We start from the raw sequence: 22,067 nt of genomic DNA on the forward strand, positions 1-22,067 counted from the left end.
ACATGTGCTTGCTTATTAAACAAGGAGTTTTGGCTTGACATGGCATACAAGTATATAAATAAAAATATGTTTATCTCCATTGAACAAAGTCAATTAATTATAGTATTTAGAATGGCATCATAACTAGTAGGAGAAAAAACTGGTAATAATCACTAAATCCTTGACAAATCAAAATGCCATACAGATAGCCCTTAAGCTATTATTTAATTGGGACCACTAAGTGATGCACATAACTGAATCACTAAGCAACAGCAATCTCAGCTTTCCCTGTTTTCCATGTTAACTAAATTCCATCAGCCATTAAATGAGGACCCTCCATTATACAAGACATTCCAGGCTTCGTTGCTTCCTGCCCTGAATCTTGGTGAAGCGAGGGACTGCCTCCTCTGCCTCCTCTTCCACTCTTCTTTTTTCTCCCTCCCCCCAGCTACTTATCTCTCACTATCTCTGCTCTTTTGGCTGCCCCTGCTGCTGTAAATCCGATAGTGTGCCAAGTCCTTGCATTTTAACAATGTGACCACGTAATTTTAAATGATTACAGAACAAATGATGTTTAAGGAAGAAGTACCTGAGTGCTTCTCTGACATTCAAAATTTTAATCAGACTGTCAACTTGTAAAGCATTCCTATTCTTGGCTCGAGGCTCATGATTTAATTAGGGCAATCGCCGGAACCCTGACACAGACAATCTATTGAAATAGTTGCACACATAGTAATCCATGGCAAATTAAGCTGCGGTTTTACTTCCAAACATAAAGTCTAAAAGAGCATAGGCATCTATATAGGCAAAAGTACTTCCTTAAGTTGCCTTGGACTTGATCAAATAGAACAAGAATTTAATTGTTATATTTTAGTTAGATGCATTATTCGTTGAATTATACGCAAAGGTATTTTCACATTGCAGTCTGTTTAGAAATTGAAAAAAATTACTCCAATTTCTCCTTACACGGATGGCTGAGCATCTTTCACTCTAAGGCAGGGGTGTCAAACTCAAGGCCTGCGGGCCGGATCCTGCAGCACTCTGCCGGCTGAAAAACTGCCCCAAAATGGTCTGAAAAATGGCTTCAAAAATGGGCCCAAAATGGGCTGAAAAATGGGCTGAAAAACAGGGCCAAAATGGCCTGGAAAACTGGCTGAAAATGGGACATGCCAACCCCCCACCATCCCGCAGAGGAGAACTGCAAAGCTTATCCGGCCAGTTTGACACCCCTGGTCTAAGGGAAATAATATTGGTCAAATCTGTGATTTTTCAAAGTGCAATAATTTTTCTGTTTGTTTCAATTATTGTTGATACCTATGAAATGGTATATATACCTATGTACAAGTAGTCCTCGACACAGTTCATTTAGTGACTGTTCAAAGTTACAATGGCACTGAAAAAAGTGACTTAAGACCATTTTTCACAGTTATGACCTTTGAAGCATCCCCTTGATCATCATGTGATCAAATGCTTAGCAACTGATTCATGTTTATGATTGTTGAAAGGTCCCGGATTGTAAAATGGGGCAAAACTCACTTAAATGTCTCACATAACAACATAAATTTTGGGCTCAATTGTGGTTGTAAGTTGAGGACTACCTATATTTGTTACATTCTTACAAATTACTGTGTAGCAATATGTCTCATATGACTTGAGAAATCTGGGGGAGATGAGATTCCTTCATGGAATGAAGTTATGATAGATTTTCTTTGTAATCGATTTAAGTAGCTTATTGTAATTGTTCATTACAAACATTATTTATTTACATGAATTATGCATATTAATAACTGCTTAAATCTTTCTTTATTGCTTAACAAATATATTTCTTTTTGAATATATATCTAAGTATATATATATATTTTTTATAGCTGAAACTCTCTTTTCAAGAAAGCTTAATGGAAAATACAGACTGGAACATCTTATTCCAACTGCTGTGTATCAGCACATGAAAATGCATAAACGAATCCTGGGACATTTGTCTTCAGTATATTGTGTAACTTTTGATCGGACTGGTAGACGGATATTCACAGTAAGTGCAGATTCATGAAAATATTTTAAAAATGTATTTCTGCAATGTAAGAGGAATAAAGAGTAATGAGTACAAATTAACATAAAATGAAAGAAAAATAGATGTTTGAGAAACCAACAGAAAAAGGGAGAATGTAATTGATATGAATTAGTAGAATTGAAACATAAATGTAAGGAAGGTTAGGCTTTAGTAAGAACAAAAGGGCTGAAATAGACATTACAATATTTTTATTGACAATTTAAACTTACAAACAATATGTTCTGAAACTAAATGCATTCCTAAAGTCTCCTTTACTTTCCTTAACTAATACTACTACCTTTTCCCCCATACCTGCCTGGGAAGAAACATAATAAGCTTGAACCATTTCCTTTGGATAGTTGAAGTAAATGATGGTGATAATGCTTGAGGTGATTTTAATTTTTACTAGGTATCATTAAGATAGGTAAGCAACATTTGCAATAAAGAACGAACATAACATTGAAAGAAACTGCTATTATACTGCTTTCCAGTGAAAGAATTACAGTCTGTCTAAAAAAACATTTGTGTTATTCTTTGCTTAGCTGTTTTCTACTTATCTGTTAAGAATGTATAAATACTAGTATTGATGGGAAATCTTTGTATTAACATAATGAGAAAAAATATTTCTAGTCCTTGTTGAACAGAGTTTCTGACAATTAATGCAGTATTTGGAATTAACAGTGTTGCTCTTCCTTAATTTTTAGCATGTGTAATAGCTGTAATGAGGCATGTCAGTGTTATATAAATAGCCTTTTCTTTTACTTCCATGTAATTAGATTTAAGAAAATCATAAAACCTCAAGGCATTTAAAGCACTTAAATTCAAACAGCAGACCTTTATCTGTGTGTACTTTTCAACAGACAAAGTGAGAAAAAGGTATCTAGTATATTGGGGAGGATAAAATTATGCTATACAGTATACATGTGGGGGATTTCAAGTAATGTTCCTTATCTAAAGTATTCCTTGGATCCAAGGGAAGATCTCATAGCCTAGCTTACCTTATAAATAAATACATATTGATGATTAATCTGTTTATAGGGGTCTGATGATTGTCTTGTGAAAATCTGGGCAACAGATGATGGACGGTTGCTTGCTACTTTAAGAGGGCATGCAGCGGAAATATCAGACATGGCTGTTAATTATGAGAATACCATGATTGCTTCAGGGAGCTGTGACAAGATGATCAGAGTGTGGTGTCTTCGAACATGTGCTCCTTTGGCTGTTCTACAAGGACACAGTGCATCTATAACATCTCTGCAGGTAAAATAGATGACTAAGATTTAAAATTTTGGAGGCAAAATAACCAATAAGGAAGTAAAACAGTTTATGCTTCATATTCTTTTTCATGGACTGTGCTGTAATTAACTATGCATGCATAGTTTTCACTATTGTGAAAAAATGAAACTAGGAAAAAAGGCAAAGTGTATCTGTGCTTGTACATAAAAAATATTGTGCAGGAGAGAGAAAATAGTTTTCTATTTTCTGTTGCAAATAGTTTTCTGACAGAGCATTGCATTTGGTTGCAACTACCTTTTGTAGAAGTGGTGGTAATGACTTTTTAGTATATTCCAAATCTCTTGATTATTCGTTTCCTTGTTTACTATAAATAAAAAAAAATTAACAGTTTTACTTTTCTTTTCTTACCTTTTTTCTTTTTGCAGTTTTCTCCCCTATGCAGTGGCTCAAAGCGATACTTGTCTTCAACTGGTGCAGATGGCACAATATGTTTTTGGTTGTGGGATGCTGGCACACTTAAAATCAAGTTAGTTTGTATCTTGTATTCCTGTAAGATTACATGTAGTATTTTGAAAAAACTGTTCAAAAGCTGGAAGTATTTTGTTTGCATTCGTCTGTGAACTAAAAATATTTTATCAAAAACAGTAAAATTGGCTTTTTTTCTGTAGAAAAATGGGGCAGATTTCTGAATTACAAGATTTAGGATTTATAAATGCAGTAGACCATGCATTGATATTAATAGTTGACATTATATCAACTGTTGTGTCATATTGGTTACTTCTGTGTCTTGGAAAACACACAACTTAATTATTAGTAGGGATGTGGAGCACTTCAGGTATGGCATCCAAAATACACTTTGAAGAATGTGGAGTATGAATGTAGTACCAATCACCAGCACCATAACAGACATAAATCAGCTGCCTTTTCACTCCCACAGGATCAAGTAGATCTGTTGCTGATTAAATCCTAAGCATTTTATAGCCAATTCTTCCTCCTGATAACTTTTTGATGCTCAGCCAACCATTCAGTGTAGCTAAGTGGCAACACCTAGCTAACCTTAGTTGCTCTTGAAAAGGAAATCAGAGTTAGATCTGATTAATATTTGTACAGATGATTTGTCAGAAAAAAGCATAGTCTGTTGATTAGAAAGGGAAATCATATATTCTAGAAAAAAGTATTGTAACTACTTCCATTTTATTTCCAAGAAATATATGTGGATGTGTGCATGAAATCATTAATCAAGCTTAATTCAAAGGAGACTCTTAAGTGGAGAGCCGTTAATTTTATAGCTTAAACTCTTTTCAGTTTCTTGAAAATGGTGCAATTGTGCGGTTTAAAAGGAATGTCAGCTGCATGACCATAGGATTGTTTATATTTACACTTTAGAAATAACTTAGTTGTAAAAAAATACACTTATAGTATGCATTTCTACTCGGGATATATACTAATTATGAAATAGACTTAAGTCAACCATAGTTTAAATTAATGATTTAAATATACTTAAATTAGTATACTTTAGTTTTCCTATAATAGAGCACTGAAAAAGTGGAGTTGGATATATATATTCAGAGATATACAATAAATAGACATCAGAGAATATAAAAAGGCTGCAATCAAATAATGCATACCTGTGGGTTTGCAGTGTATATAGTTCAATAGCTTTTATTATATCCTGCAGAGGTCCATGGGGTTTTAGTTTGACTCAACGGGCATAAATCAAAATGTTAATGCCAGTTGGTGATATTGAACAGAAGTTTCCTTCACTAAAACAGAAAATTTGAAGGAGGTTCTCATTCACTTTCTCTCAGAAATATTTTCTTGTGTTTAATCTTTTAATAATTGTTGTTTAATTTGGTTATCATTTTAAATTGCTTTAATATGTTTAATTATATTTTTTTTTAAAATCTTTGCAGTCCAAGGCCAACAAAGTTTACAGAACGGCCAAGACCTGGAGTTCAAATGATCTGCTCTTCATTTAGTGCTGGTAAATTGCACAATTCTCCTCCCCAAAATTAATTGTATTAGTGGATACAATACAATGATATTTATAATTTGAAAATGCCCACTATGATCTTCTTCCTGCTAATCTCCAAATGGCAATATTCTTAACTGATGCGTATACACTTTACCTGCATATTTGATACATTTCTATCCTGCTTTTATTTGAACAGCTCAAGGTGACTTATATATAGTCCTTCCACAGTTTTTCCACAACAATCCTATTTGGTAGGTTGTTTGACCAAGAGAAAGGCCCACCCATTGAGTTTTCACTTTACCTTCTGCAATATGCTGGTTCTCAAATAGATGGTGCCTATGAAAGTTTAGAAATAATCATGTAATAGTTTCTGAGTCGATCTTGCTATCTTGAATTCTAATACTTAGCTGAAAAACCTGTTGTGTAATAAAAATAATTTTAGTCATGTTCTGTTTCTTCATGGGAGAAGCATCCTGGAATAAATTTAGGGAAGCAGATGTATGATTGTAGTAGAGAGTTAGTGTGATATACTGCTTGTTTGCAGTTGAATGGAACTAATATTAAACACATGGTATAAGATTATAGTACTATAGTAAATCTTAGCAAATTGATAGTGATATTTCTTTCATGTTTGCTTTTTTTTAGGTGGAATGTTTCTGGCCACCGGAAGTACAGATCATATCATTAGGGTTTATTTCTTTGGATCAGGTCAGCCAGAGAAGATATCAGAGTTGGAGTTTCATACTGTAAATACCTTCTCTAAATAGTTTAACTCTTTGTTTGAAGTAAATTAATAATCTATAATCACGATGTTAATTTTGTTCTTGTTCACACAGGACAAAGTGGACAGCATTCAGTTTTCTAATACCAGTAATCGGTAAGCAAATTACTTGTATATTAATCTCATATATTTTCCCACTACATTTATGAAAACTGTCCTGTTACATAGTTGTTAAGATTCAACATGCTAGTTTAATTATCAAGTTTAATTTACCTAATTAGACATACCTTGAGCAATTGTTTGGATTTTGCATTCTGTAACGTAGTTTATATTATATAGAACTTATTTCCCATTCAATGTACATGCTATTGTGCTTTAATTAATATTTGATAGTTTCAATGTCTGATTTTCGCTGAATTACTGAAGTTGCCTAAGGTTTGTTTATGAAAAAGATACTTATATATACACATTTCACAACAAACTTAGTTTCTGAAAGGTCTTGTAAGAAAGCACTCTTTAATTCAGTTGAAACTTTCTTTGTATTGCATGGATAGGTAGGATTGTGCTAAGCTTGAAAAGGTGCTTTGATTTGAAAAAGCTTCAATAAAAACATACTGTTAAAGCAGAAACCTGTTTTGAAGTCATACATCAAATCGGGTAGCTACCAAATGATGTGAAGATTTGAGATCTTCAGTACACCAGGAGTTGTAATAGGCACATAATGCATTGTAACATCATTTCTTTATGTAAAGGATGCCAAGGGGATTTGAATGATTTGATGAGTTTTATCACCTTGTTAAACCCTATTTTGGTCTTCATTCAATTTTTCAGCTTACAACTTCTTTTTGGTGGCCTATTACAGATTCTAATTTTGTTATCTTGTGCTAATGGAATATTACACAGTTGGGAATTTAATTTAGCCCTCATGCTGAATATGGGTTAAAGGCTGTTCAATCTGGTCCATGCTATTGGATGAAGCCTGACTTAAATATTTGGCATGATTTGGCAAGGTTTGTGTGTTTTGGCAAGGAGGAAATGGATACTGGAGTAATCTCATCAAGCTTGCTTGAATGTTTACTCTTTGTTTTTTAAGATTAGGGATAACAAGGTTGTGAATGCTACTTTCTCTTTGTCACCTTCGGTCTCTTTGGATTACCTATCTTGAGATATTTTCATCATGCCATTTTAGAATATTACCATTGAGTTATTATTACATATATTAAGTATAGCAGTGATGAAGAGATTCCCTCCCTCCCAAGAGAATACTTGCCAAGCCAACTATCCCGAGTTAGTAATACAGATAGTCCTTTACTTATGACCACAATTGAGCCAAAAATTTCTAGTGAGACATTTGTTAAGTAAGTTATCCTCCATTTTATGATTTTTCTTGCCACAGTTGCCAAGTAAATCACTGCAGTTAAGTTAGTAACATGGTTGTTAAGTGAATCTGGCTTCCCCGTTGGCTTTGCTAGCCAGAAGGTTGCAAAAGGGGATCACATGACCCCAGGACACCACAACTCCATAAATATGAATCAGTTGCTGAGTGTCTGAATTTTGATCACATTATCATGGGATGCTGCAATGGTCGTAAGTTTAAAAAATGGTCATAAGTCACTTTTTTCAATAAGGTTGTAACTTTGAATAATCACTAAATGGACTGTGGTAAGTCAAAGACTACCTGTAATAGCCTAGCTTCTTATCCAATAGTGTCAAGTCTCTAAAGTCTCTAACACTATTCCAGAAAAGCAAGATAATAGTCATTATTCGCTCTCATGTCTTGCGGTCACTCTCTCAGACCAACTCATCTTGACTGGGTTGTTATTGTGACAAAAATAGGAGGAAGAAAGAGTTATTTAAGTTATTTTTGAAAAAAAAAAAAAGGCGGGAAATTAAATGAATGCTACTGCTACAAATCAAGTGGAAAAGATTTTTTTTCACATTGTTTTTGAAAAAGTTTGCTTTTAATTTGGAATCGGATATTTTCTGCATTGTTTCAGCACAATTTAAATTCTTTGCTGTACAATTTCCAGACAATTTATCTTAGAAGAAGTTAGGGAATGTTTTAAGTAGAAGGATTAGATACTTGAATAAATAATAATACCTTTGACAATAATTTCAAGATCACCAAACACCAGACAATCAGTCAGTCAATAGGCAAAGAGTATTTCCCTATCAGCATTTCACAGCTTTAAAATGTTTCGTGTGTTACTTTCTCATTTCCAAAACCAAAATAATACTGGACATGCTTTCTAGTGAAGTGTTTAATAATAGTGTAGGTTTATTTGGAGCAGGCAGCCTTTCAAGAACTTTGGTATCAAAGCCAAGATGTGAAAAGCTGCTGAGGGTTTTGTGGGCCAACACCTGCACTTTGAAATAGAAAGAAATGATTAAGAATTGATCTTGAATTTTGTTACTGGTAATTTTTCTGAACTAGCAACTGTTTCCCTGTAATTACTACTTATAAACTAATTTTAAAAACTTGTAGCTGCTGTCATTTAGGTAATTACCATATGTAGTTACTATGTATTACTATAGGTCATATCCATACCAATTTTATAAATTATATATTAAAAATAAAAAAAACTATAATACAGGTAGTCCTCAACTTACGACCACAATTGAGCCCAAAATTTATGTTGCTCAGTGAGAAATTTGTTAAGTGAGTTTTGCTCCATTTTATGACTTTTTTTTGCCACATTTGTTAAGCGAATCACTGCAGTTGTTATCTTAGTAACATGGTTGTTAAGTGGATCTGGTTCCCCATTGGCTTTGCTTGTCAAGGTTGCAGAAGATGATCCCATGACCCCAGGATGCCGCAACCGTCATACAATTGTTAAGTATCCAAATGTAAATCAAGTGACATGGGGATGCTGCAATGGTCGTAAGAATGAAAAATGGTCATGTCACTTTTTTCAGTGCCGTTTTAGCTTGGACTAGTCATTAAGTGGACTGTTGTAAGTCAAGGACTACCTATACTCAGTTGCCTTTTATGTTTCTGAATTGTTTTCTCCACAGACTCACTGACTAATTTCCTTGTCTGTATTACTTGCTTTGATTTCCTGTGTTTCTTTCAGGAGTTTCATTAGCCAGTGCCTTTTATTTTGGATATGCTTGTGTTTTAATCCCATTCATTTGGTTCCTAAAATGCATGAACCTGCCTAATTTTGGATTTCTATGATCAGTTCTAAATGTTTTTATAGGAAAACATATGATGTATAATGATACATTTTCTCTTATTTTTAGATTTGTGAGTGGAAGTCGTGATGGAACAGCACGTATCTGGATGTTCAAGAGAAGGGAATGGAAAAGCATTTTACTGGATATGGCTACCCGTCCCTCAGGGTAAATTATTTTTGTATTTACCTGTTTTCTGTTATTGATGTTAAGGTAGAAATGATTTTTTGGTAAGGAAACAAGCTAGGACTATTTCCAAGATTTCTTTCAATTTTGAGTTTGTGGTGGTGCAGTGAATTCCTGACTCTTAGAAAACAAGGTGGTTTTCTTGAAAGCTTGATGGGTGAGATGGAGAGATAAGTAGATGAGATTTTTCAAGATTTAATAGTTTTGTTCTACTTCTAGAATCATAGTTCCCTTGCTGTCATTTCAAGAAGAAAGGAACTAGTAAGGACCCAATATGAGAGAGCTTTTAGTTATGGGTGATTCAGTTATCAGTAACACAGAGATGGGTTTACTATGGTTCTGTCAATTTCATGGTGATGTGAAAAATACAGATAAACACATACTGTTTAGATACACTGCTGCATAAAGATGGGTAGGAGGCAAAAGTTCTGTTCCACAAAGGCATTGAGGACCCTGGAAGATATAGTTGACCAGTTCTCAAAGCCATGTTTGGCCTGAAACCCAGCAGATTGAATTCCAAACCTGCCAAGCGCTCCAGTTCCTTACATAGGGCATAGACAGACACGGGTGTGAACAGATAGAAAAGACACTGGTGCCAATTGTGTGGAAGTGTGGGGTGGGGATAAATTGAACCTGAATTGAAAAAGAACCAGAGTGTTGATACAGCTTGGGATGTGTGAAGTGGGGGAATTCAGAGTGTTCCTCTGAGGAAGAAGCCTGAGAAAATTAGGCATTTGGAAATAGGGAAAAATAGGAATAGACAAAAGCATATTGGTGCTTGATGGGTTCCTTTGATTGGAGCTATACATTGCATATTGGATCCTGAATATATGATTTAAAAAAAACCTAAAAGAATTTTCAACATATACATCTAGTTTAAGAATGTTCAGTTTTTGACTTCCGGTTTGAGCTTCTTCGGCGACAGACCGAAACCGCGACTCTGCGCGGTTTCGATCCATGCTCGCTGCTGGAGCACCCCGAGCTGGCTGGTTTCGGGGCTAAGCCACCCCGTAGAGGTGGTGAAGAGGGGGGAGACTGCCAGCAGGGTCGAGGAGAGTCACATCTCTCCTCCCCAGCTGGCCATTACCCCCTTTCCTGAAGGCGGTTGCAGTGGTGGTCAGAAATGGCCACCTTAAAGAAGAACTCAACCGGAAAAGAATGTGCAGGAGGGAGATAAGAAGAGAAAGTTTTGGCTGACTGGGTCGAATTGAAAAAGCAACAATATAAGGTACCCTGGAATTTGAATTATAAAGAATAACATTGCTCCCAAAGAAGACTTTGAAGCAGTGAATGAGAGAGGGAAGGGAAAAGGATTTGGGTTTTTTCCTTTTCTTCCCTATATTGACAACTAAGAGATTTAAGCAAAAAATTGGCAAAAATCCACTTTGACATTAACAGGCATTTAAGCTGAAAATAAAATGTCAAAGGGACAATAAAAGATTTCTGGATTCTCAAAAACTTTTAAAAGAAGGAAAAAAAACAAAGGGTGTGGGATCTGGAAAAACAGAGGAGACCACCTGGAAGTGAAGGAATTAACAGTGAAACTTTAACAAGATTCCTAAAAGATACATTTTAACTGAAACTGTGTAACAAGATAATAGAACCCCAGGAAGGAAAGTGGAAAAAAGAAGCAAGAAGAAACAGCTTTGGATTATTTGGATTACTTGGTGATTTTTGGCTATTGGATCTAAAGGACTAAAATTAATTGGGTGGTTGTTTGAAAGTTTTTAAAATGGTATCACTCTTGGAAGAATTGAGAATGGAACTTAAAAAACAGAAAGAAGATGCACAAAGAAGGAAGAGGTTCTTTTGGCTTCGTATTTCAATTTTTAGAAATGGAGATCCTGAACTGTGAGAAACAACAAGAAATGCCTGTTGAACAAGAAGGGCGGGACAAAGAAGAAGCCATCTTCAATGACCAAGTATTTCTATGCAGGGAAAAGAAAGGAAAGGGGGGGAAGAGAGTGAAAAATAAGATTTGGAAAAACAACCCCCAAAAAGAATAGTTTGAACAGTAATTACAACATTAGGAAGAAACAGAAAAGAGGATTACAGAAGAGAGAACCAGAATTAGAGAGAGAAGGGATCAAAAAGGGAAGGGAGAAGGAGAGGGAGAAGAGGGAAAGGAAAAGAAATTATAAAGGACAGAAACAGGATATAGAGAAACAGGGAAAATGTACAAGGATTAAGGGTGCAAGCCTCTTTAGAAGACACAGAGATAATGAATGAAAATTTAATCGAAAGGGGGATTCTGCAAGGGTACATAAGATAGTATTGCTATATTAGAAATAGAAATGAACTTTGAAAATATGAAACAAGTGTGATTAAAATGATAGATAAAATACTCATTGTAATGTAATGGAATGTTTAATAAATAAATGAAATAAAGAGAATGAGAGAATGAAATTAGGAAAGGAGGGGAACATTTTAATTATTATTAATGTGTTATAAAAATTTAAGTGAAGAGGAATATGAAAGAAATATGAAAAAATTATGGAAATATTAGAAGTGTTCCTAGAAGTATGATATCCTATTGAAAAGAAATGTTAAAGATGTTAAAGATTATAACTAACATTAATGATAGAGATGGGTTGGAAGTATTTTACTTATTATTGTTATACATATACTTTCTCTTTAAGAACTTAGTGCGTATTTTAAGAATGTACCAAGCAGAATTCAACTGGAAGTTATGTGTTATATTGAATGTTATAATTGTAAAGGCATAAATTGAAGTTTAAGAGTTGAATGGATTAAAATTAAAAGATGCAAAGGTGTCATACTCCAATCAGTAACTACAGGGGAAAATTTTGTTTAATGAGAAAAGAAAATATGAAATTGAAACAGGACAGACAAAGGTATAAATATAATGACTAGAAAGATATTGAAACTTAGAAAAAGATATATATAATTGAATTTAGAAAGGAATGAGATAATTAAAAGCAAGATTGGGAAAATTAAGGGAAGGGAAAGATTATTGAGAAAATGTTAAAATAGTAATAAGATAAATAAGGTATGGAATAGAACACAAAGATGAATATGGAATTGAATTTGTGTCTGTATGGAGAAGTGATAACTCGGGACCATGCTATTCTCCAAAAAGAAATTTTACTTGTATTACGTTTTGTGAAAACCCAAATAAAAATTTTATTAAAAAAAAAAGAATGTTCAGTTTGTCTGTTTCTTTGTTTTACATTGGGGTGAAAGGAAATATTTTTCAAGCTCTTTCATGCACATTTCTAAACTAAATATGAACAAGTTAAAATTTAAATCCTGAACTAAAAATATACGTATCATACAGTTGAGTTTTATATAGTATACAGTTGAGTTTTCCCCCCAAATCCAGAACTTGAAGTCTTAAACCATTTTCTTGAAAGTTTTATAAAACTTGATCAAAAGTAAGGGATTTAGACCTGATTTCGCCAAACATATCTAACATAAATGTTTCTGCTACCCCAAAATTGTAATAATGCTACAAGCCTGAAAGTAGGCATGTAGCAGTCAAACAAATAATTTGGAAACTGTTTTTCTGAACTCTCACTGAGTCAAAGCCCCTGAAGGTGACCACAACCAGAAGTAAGATTTAGGAAACAATTTTTTTATCTTTGAAATACATCAAAAACTGATATACATCATCCTCTTATCTTAGTTTTAAAAAACCCAAAGCATCATTGCTTTCTGTTAAGATAATTCCTGCCCAGTTTCTAAATAGGTATTAAGTTTATGAAGGAAATTTGATACCTTTGAGGGATTCTAAGTACAGGATTAACTACTGGTAATCCTCAAATTATGACCGCATGAACCCAATACTTCTATCGCTAAGCAAGGCAGTTATTAAATAAGTTTTACTAGATTTTATGATGTTTTGCACAGTTGTTAAATGAATCTTTAAGCAAATCTTGCTTCCCTTGTTGACTTTGCTTGTTGGAAGCTGGTTGAGAAGGTTACATATGCTGATCTCATGACTATGACAATGCAACTGTCATAAATACATGCCAATTGCGAAGTGCCTAAATTTTGATCCTATGACTGGGAATGGGGTGTTTCAATGGTCATAAGTATAAAAACCAGTTGTGTCACCTTTTTCAGTGCTATATTAACTTTGAAGTTACTATACAAATGGTTGCAAGTTGAGGACTACCTGTAATCAGATCTACTGTTTGATGAATACTGTTAATGAACATTGCAAATACAATACAAAGGTCTTTAAATAAAAACATGTCTAATTATGTAAGGATTAGAACATGGATTTGGGGGCTGTGGTCTCTCCGGTTAATGGTATACTGTGATTAGAGTTTTACTCTTTCTTGCTCCTCTGAGGAGGGATAACTAATGAAAGTAGTACATTTTTTTATTCATGGAACCTACCCTTCTACAGTGCCTCTATGAATGAATAAAAGTGCTAGTCTTGTCTCCATTTGCAATCTCTTGAGTAATAGGGTACAATAATTACAAATTGTAAGTCACATCAGCAGGAAACTAAACTGCTTCCCTACTTTGGCCCATATGAACCAGTGGGACTTGCATATTTATGGTGATTTTCCTGTCCAGTAAACTCTTATATCTCATTCCTAATATTAATAGGCTTGTTATAGTCATCAACTAAAACTTTTAAAATCTTTAGATATATTTTGGAAATTTTCTCATTGTTATAATGCTTCTATTTTCTGTTAATTCTTCATTGTAGACAAACCCTACAAGGAGTAGAAGACAAAATTACAAAATTAAAAGTCACTATGGTGGCATGGGACCGTCATGACAACTCTGTTATTACTGCAGTTAACAACATGACTTTGAAAGTTTGGAATTCCTTCACTGGTCAACTTACTCATGTTTTATTGGTAATGAAACAATAGGAGGAATTACTTTCTGGAAATAGCTTTGTCTTCATACAATATTGATAATTAGTTAAAAATGAGGTGTTTTGGTTGTAGACTTAGTATAGAATTTAAATTTCAAAATATTATATAGTAAAAAAAACCAACACATTCTTTTGTTTTTTGCATGAGTTTTTGGAGTTCAAACAGTTATTCTGTTTATGCATAAAATAAACGTTTTTAGATATTGTATATATTTAGCTTATTGTGTTCAAATAAACATCTTAATGTACACTGTTTGATTCTTTTTGGTTGTTCTTGCCAGCAGGAGTAATTAAATGAATTAGGAAACCTTGCAATGGATGAGAATTAGGATCCTTAGACTGGAGAACTGGTTTAAAACTCTGTCCTTTCACTAGAGAAACTGGCTAGAGATTGTGGTTTACATTATTATTAAACTATTGAGATTTCCTATTTGTTTAGACATTCCTACTGGCAGGGGAACCAAGTTGGAATAACTGTACAACAGGTTATAGAGGAGGGGATTCAAAGAACATTCACTATTAGAAACCCTACTATTTAATTATATTCTAGTAGTTCCTACAGCTGAAGTTCCTACAGTTCTTGCTGAACAGCATTTTGTTTTTTAAAATTTGTATATTGCAAATAGCAAAATTTGACAATTGATAATTTTCTTCTATTCTTCTATACTGCATTATCCTTTCTTTGTTGATTGGCTGTCTGGTTACTTTTTGATTTAGTAAATTGGTTCAATGTCTTCAACTGAACTTTATTTCTAACTTATTATTCTAGGGTCATGAAGATGAAGTATTTGTACTTGAAAGTCACCCCTTTGATCCCAGGGTTCTGTTCTCTGCTGGTCATGATGGAAATGTTATAGTGTGGGATTTGGCAAAGGGAACAAAAATTCGCTCTTACTTCAATATGGTAAATATATTGTTTGTATTAACGTCTTGAAAAAGTTTGTTCTATCTGTTATTAAGCTAATGCAAAATGATAGAGTTGTATAGTAAATGTTTAATAATTCATAGTAAGTAATTTAAAAAGTAAATTTTTACTTTAAATATTTTGAATAGGTGATTAAACATCTCAAATTATTAATAATAGTAATCCCAATAATAAAATTTAATATTGCTCCTCTTGGGAGCTCCTGTTTATCACTTGGGTAATAAGATACATATGTGTAGAACAGCTAGCTCTAATTTTGTGCTCTCCCAAAATCGCCAGAATATCTGGAATGTGCAGAAGGAGGAATGATATGTTTTTTAGTCATAGTATTAGTTGTGACAGCCCATTCTGTTATGTATACTTAACCCCCAGACTGTTCTGATATAATTTATAGCTTGGATTAAATTTGAACAACGTAAAGACACTACGGGCCTTCAGAAAGAAATTGGGAAAAAATTTGTGAAGCATTCCCTCATCCCTGCCCAGTAGGTGATGAGGAGGAGCTTCATAGTTTTACTCATTCGGTGTGAAGACCTGAATGGAAGTGTCTTCATTCAAGTTGTACATCAATCAGTGATGTTTATAATTAATCCTAACTATAAGCATAACCAAAATACAATATATAATCGGAAAAGTACAGTTTAATACTTCACAACAACTTTGGCTCTTCAATTGTCTTAGAAATGTGAATAGTTTGGAACAGAGGTATTGTAGAAATTGGATTCAAAGCAAGCATGTATTTTCCTGATCCCTTGCAGCTTCCTTATAAGTTCAGGAAAAGATGCAGTTCTTTGAAAGGGTTATTGACAGATACTGGGTCTGGTATGAGGGTGCCCATTCCAGAATAATAGCATCTTTGTTTGCTTTAGATCCAAAGACTTTACACCTCTATTTGATAGCCATGGTTTAGGTGGATCCAGGAAATTATAAATTGTTTAGGTTTACTGTATTAACCATTGCTTAGTCAAAGAATAAAGCAAATTAGCTCAACGTACACACAAAAAATAGTTCGTGCTGTGGCTTATTAAGCTGAGATACAATAAACAAAAATAGTCATGTTCTATTTGTCTAGAACAATTTTATTTCTAACAGTTTTAATCCAGGCAACTAAAGAATCAGAACTATGTGTCCCCTTTCTAGTTTGTATATATACTGCTTGTATCTTGATGACTTCCATATTTAAAAGAGTGTTGAAATGTTATAATTTTAAACTGTCCTTGAATAATACGCTATCTACTAATTCAGAGCAAATGGGTTTTTGTTAATCAAGCAGAAGCTTCTGGTACACAAGGTAATTCCTTATCTCACTATTACTGACAAAATAGTTTGCATTTTTCACTTTTTTGTTTTTTTGTTGAGAAATATATACACATGAATAGGCAAAATAAAATTATGTTTTTAATCGTAGGATTTTGCTTTTATAGATGAGGGTATTATCATAATTTTGATGTAAATGTAGCAGACAGCAGTACAATTTGTTTTAGACATGAACTATTCAATGTTTTTGATTGCTAATCGGTACTATTAGCACATTAATAATTGTAAGAAATTGCTTGACCTTAAGGCTGTACTCCTATTTAAATTCCACATAAAGCGAAGGCCTATTGCATTAAATATTTATGGTAAAGATGTCCTACTGAGTAGCTTGTATCCCAATGACTCAAACAGATCAAATAGACAAACAGATAATCAGAGTTGGAAGGGACCTTGTAAGTCATCTAGTCCAACCCCCCGCCCAAGCGGGAGACCCTACACCATTTCTGACAAATGGCAGTCCAATCTCTTCTTGAAAGTCTCAAGTGATGGCGCTCCCACAACTTCCAAGGGCAGTTGATTGTTGATTGGTTGATTGTTCTCACTGTTATAAAGTTTCTCCTTATTTCCAGGTTAAATCTCTCCTTGTTCAGTTTCCATCCATTATTCCTTGTCTGGCCTACAGGCACTTTAGAAAATAGCTTGACCCCTTCCTCCCTGTGGCAGCCCCTCAAATATTGGAAGACTGCTATCATGTCTCTCCTGGTCCTTCTCTTCACTAGACTAGCCAAGCCCAGTTCCTGCAACTGTTCATTGTATGTTTTAGTCTCCAGTCCCCTAATCATCCTGGTTGCTCTTCTCTGCACTTTTTCTAGAGTCTCAACGTCTTTTTTATAATGTGGTGAACAAATCTGGATGCAGTACTCTAGGTGTGGTCTTACTAAGGCTTTATAGAGTGGTATTAGTACTTCCCTTGATCTTGATTGTATCCCTGTGTTAATACAACTTAGGATTGCATTAGCTTTTTTGGCTGCTGCTGCACACTGTTGGCTCATATTTAGCTGGTTGTCCACTAAGACTCCAAGATACCTCTCACAGTTACTGCTATTGAGCCTGGTTTCACCCAGTCTGTATGTGTACTTTTGGTTTTTCTTGCATAAGTGTAGGACTTTACTTTTCTCTACATTGAATTTCATTGTGTTAGATACGGCCCAGTGTTCTAGTCTGTCAAGATCCATCTGGATCTTGAGCCTATCTTCTTGGATGTTAGCTATTCCTGCCAGCTTAGTATCATCTGCAAATTTGGTAAGTTCCCCTTCTATTCCCTCATCTAAGTCGTTAATGAAGATATTGAAGAGTACTGGGCCTAAGACGGAACCTTGTGGCACCCCACTGCTTACTTCCCTCCATGTAGACTTAGACCCATTAAGGACTACTCGTTGAGGACGGTTTGCCAGCCAGTTGCGAGTCCATCTAGTGGTGGTGCTATCTATTCCACTTTTTTTCTAGCTTACTAAGAAGTAGGTTGTGGTCTACTTTGTGGAATGCCTTGCTGAAATCTAAATATATTATGTCCATTGTATTTTGCTGGTCTACTAATTTAGTCACTGTGCTGAAGAATGAAATAAGATTGGTTTGGCATGATCTGTTTTTAACAAACCCATGCTGACTGCTAGTTATTACTTTACTTGTTTCTAGATGTTGGCAGATCTGTTTTTTTATTATCTTTTCCAGTATCTTTCCAGGTATTGATGTTAGGCTGATTGGTCTATAGTTTCCTGGGTCTGTTTTTTTCCCCTTTTTTGAAGATGGGAACCACATCAGTTCTTTTCCAGTCCTCTGGTAGTTCCCTGGTGCTCCAGGATTTTTGAAAGATATGGTGCAGTAGTTCTGAGATGACCTCTGCCAGCTCCTTTAAAACTCTGGGATGTAATCCATCAGGCCCCAGCGATTTGTTTTCATCAAGATCAGACAGGTGTTCTCTTACTATTTTTTTTGCTTATTTTAACTTTTATTTCTGGTCTGTCTTTTACAGTTACGCTTTTGGTGGGTTGAGATATAGTTTCTTTTTGTGTGAAGACGGATGCAAAGAATGAGTTAAGCAGTTCTGCTTTCTCTCTGTTGCCTGTTACTTCCTTGCCATCTTCTCTTTTTAGTGGACAGACTGTTTCCTTGATTTTTTTCTTGTTATTTATATGTTGGAAGAAACTTTTTTTTATTATCTTTGACTTTTGTTGCAAGTCTTTGTTCGTTCTGAGCCTTTGCTATCCTGACTTTGTCTTTGCAGATTCTGGTTATCTGCTGATATTCTGCCTTAGTTGTATGTCCTTCTTTCCATTTTTTGTACTTGTCCTTTTTTTCTTTCAATTTGCCAGAGAGATCTTTGTGCAGCCATGCTGGTTTTTTCTTGGATTTCTTGTTTTTCTTTCTCAGTGGTATTGTGCTGGTCTGGGCTTCTATGATCATACTTTTTAGACTTTCCCAAGATTCTTGAGTTCTTTTCCCATTTATGATTTTCATCCATGGAATCTTTCCCAAGTTCTCTCTGAGTTTATTGAAATCCAGCTCTTTTAAAATCCAAGACTCTGGTGTCATTATGTTCTGTTGCTTGTGTTTGTGTTATGTTGAATTCTAGTATGACATGGTCACTCTCACCCAAGGTTCCTGCAGTTTCAACTCCCTCTATCATCTTTTCTCTGTTTGTAAGAATTAAGTCCAGTATGGCTGTTCCTCTAGTTTCACCCTCTACCTTTTGGACAACAAAGTTGTCAGCTAGGTTGGTTAGGAACTTATTTGATTTCTCACGGTGCAGAATTAGTTTTCCAATTGATATCAGGATAATTGAAATCTCCTATTACTATTGTTGTGTGTTTCCTGCATATGTTTGTTAGTTGGCTGGCAAAAAGGACATCTATATTTTCTGCTTGATTGGGTGGCCTATAATATACACCTATGGCCATGTCATTCTTTTTTTCTTTTATATTGACCCATATGCATTCTAGGAGGTTTTCATCTTTGGTTTCATTCATTTCTGTAGCAATATAGTGGTCCTTTACATACAGTGCAACTCCACCTCCTCTTTTATGGGGTCTGTTTTTTTCGAATAGTTTGTATCCTTCTATCAGTATGTTCCAGTCATGGGTTTCATCCCACCAAGTTTCTGTTATTCCAACTATATCATATTTACCTTCATGTATTCATAGTTCGAATTCACCCTGTTTGTTCCCCAGACTTTGTGAATTTGTATATAGGCACTTGAGATCTTTATGTCTGACACTGTGTTTACTGTCTACATAACCTGTGTTGTGCCTGCCTGCCCCTACTTTCTTGCCACCTGTTTGATTAGTGCACATGGTATGGCTCTCACTATTAAATGCTTGGTTTTGGTTGGCATCAAGTTTGGTAATCTTACCTGCACAAACATCTATTTTGCATGCACTGGTATCCTTATTAGTTTTAGGTTTCTGGGGACAGAAATGTTCTGAATCCATTAATTTTCTGTCCCCGCTGTTCAGTTTAAATGTTTATCCAGGAAATCTGTGAATTTAATGCCAAGTAACTCAGTCCCTTTCTTTGATGGATGCAAACCATCTCTTTTGTACAGTTTTTCATTGGACCAGCTGCAGACATCATGGATAATAAAACCAAAGCCTTCCCTTTTACACCACTCCTTTAGCCACATATTAAACTCTGCTACACGCTGCCCTCTCCCTTTTTGTTCCTTGTATACTGGTAGAACCTCTGAAAAGATAAGCCTACAGCCCATGTTACTAAGTTCATACCCCAAGCTCTGGAAGTCTTTCTGAACAGAAAGTACATAACCGTGTGGTTTTCTTGGCAACAGTATAGAAGTGGTTTGCTGCTACTTTCTTTCCAGGATATTTGTTTGCTTCCTAAATTAGTTTACAACCCCTGTATCATCTGTTAGGCTCTCCCATTAGATCAGCAGTGTCAGTAGGCTCTTGCTGCTTTCATCAGAATGACAAAAACAGTTTTGCAAGCTTGATCCCTTTGGGCATATGTGCACACAATACTAATAGAAAAGTAGCTTGCACGGTGATACTGCTTATATTACTCTGGCTCTCGCCAGCCCTGACCCAGTTTTATCTTTCAAGCCATAAAGTCAGCCAGATGTGCCAAGTAAACTTGCATCATCTTCAAATTGCAAATGTCATAGGAAGTTAAACTGATTAAACTGGGCAATCAGATGTATCTTCTGAGTATCACCTCAGTTGAAAATAGGAACTCTGAAATATGAAGTAGAAAAATGTTCTTTATGGTTTTTTCCTTGGATTCAGCACTGTGAATATAAATGTATTATAGAGGAGAAATATGCCTCATGAACTCATCTGGATTCATGTCATCATGTATCTGTTGAGTTCACATCAAATTTGCTTGTTTTTTTAAACGTCTTTAGAAGTAGATTCTTGAAAAAGTCAACTGTTTTAGAAATAGCAAGATGCTTAGAATCAAAACAGGTTGAGTTTTGGGGAACACCACTACATTAAAATCTTGCCCTTATAACGTATATCCATAAATTGTACTTAAACTAGTGGCAATAGAATAGTTTAAGCTGGCAATATTGTTTAAAACACATCTTTATATTTTAAGAATGGTTTTCCAAATAAATTACTGCAATTATGAGCCCTAGCTTTTATTTTGAAAATATGAACATTTCTTGTCCTTCACTACTTTTTATGTTTATAAACTTAAATCATTATATTACATTATAACAGGAATTTCTTAAATTTTAGTGTAGTAGTCACTATTATATTTAGAAAAAGAAGCATAAAGTTAAAAAAAACTAGGTGAAAGTATATTAACCGCACCAAACTTGATTGCAGGAAATACGACTTCAGCAATAGAGTGGTCAATGTCTGGAATACTCTACCCGACTCTGTAGTTTCTTCCCAAACCCCAAAAACTTTAACCTTAGACTGTCTACTATTGACCTCACCCCTTTCCTAAGAGGTCTGTAGGGGCGTGCATAAGCGCACCAACGTGCCTACCGTCCCTGTCCTATTGTTTCTCTTATTCTTCTTTTATTTTTCTTATATGTACCCATTTCATGTATTCACAACTATGTATACACATACTTATTATCTTGTAAACAATTGGCAAATCAAATAAAAATAAATAAATAAATAAATAAATAAATAAATAAATAAATAAATAAATAAATAAATATGGAATGCAGTTGGTCTTAATAAGCTGAGGCATGAATAAGCTTCCTGTATGTAGACCTCTTTTCTTATGTATGAATATGTGAATGAAACAAGAATGCTTTTTCTTAATTCATGTTGTAGGAGAAGAGAAAGAGCTCGTTGATATCTCAATTTTAGTTTATAAAAATAAAAAAAAAATTTTTCATGACTTTAGGAACCTTTCTAAGGTGTGTCTATAAGCAATGCACTATTACTGAAAAACTGCTCTTCCTGAACTTCATTCACTAATCAATATGGAAGATATAATGAAGCAATGAATTTGATAGAAGGCAATTTTTTACATTTATAACTTTTTAAATCTGGAGGATACTGAGAAGATCATTTTAGGGTTCTTTTTTAAAAAAAAAATTCATGGAAGGAGTTAGCCATTTTTATTTATATATTTTTTTCATCTAAGAAAGGTCAGGATATGTATAATTTTAAGGGATGAGGGGAAGGACCCTAAACTTACCTTATTTTTCTGCATCTCTGTTTCCTATACTTTTTT

The 22,067-nt window shown here is 34.5% G+C and overlaps 1 protein-coding gene across 4 annotated transcripts in view; it reads left to right on the forward strand.

Moving 5' to 3' along the window:
• Positions 1 to 22,067, forward strand: part of PHIP (PHIP subunit of CUL4-Ring ligase complex) — an 88,786-nt gene that overhangs the window by 16,962 nt on the left and 49,757 nt on the right. For all 4 annotated transcript variants that reach the window (XM_026665185.2, XM_026665187.2, XM_087944379.1 and 1 more), the window contains exons 7-15: positions 1,848 to 2,008; positions 3,065 to 3,286; positions 3,688 to 3,788; positions 5,176 to 5,246; positions 5,883 to 5,983; positions 6,074 to 6,114; positions 9,202 to 9,300; positions 14,003 to 14,156; positions 14,946 to 15,080. In XM_026665185.2, coding sequence (XP_026520970.1) covers positions 1,848 to 2,008; positions 3,065 to 3,286; positions 3,688 to 3,788; positions 5,176 to 5,246; positions 5,883 to 5,983; positions 6,074 to 6,114; positions 9,202 to 9,300; positions 14,003 to 14,156; positions 14,946 to 15,080 — 1,085 coding nt within the window. The remainder of the gene's footprint in view (positions 1 to 1,847; positions 2,009 to 3,064; positions 3,287 to 3,687; positions 3,789 to 5,175; positions 5,247 to 5,882; positions 5,984 to 6,073; positions 6,115 to 9,201; positions 9,301 to 14,002; positions 14,157 to 14,945; positions 15,081 to 22,067) is intronic.

The sequence above is a fragment of the Notechis scutatus genome, chromosome 1 (genome assembly GCF_049901735.1).
Source record: "Notechis scutatus isolate UNSWTSFEM ecotype Mainland chromosome 1, rNotScu1.2, whole genome shotgun sequence".
Taxonomy (NCBI): domain Eukaryota; kingdom Metazoa; phylum Chordata; class Lepidosauria; order Squamata; family Elapidae; genus Notechis; species Notechis scutatus.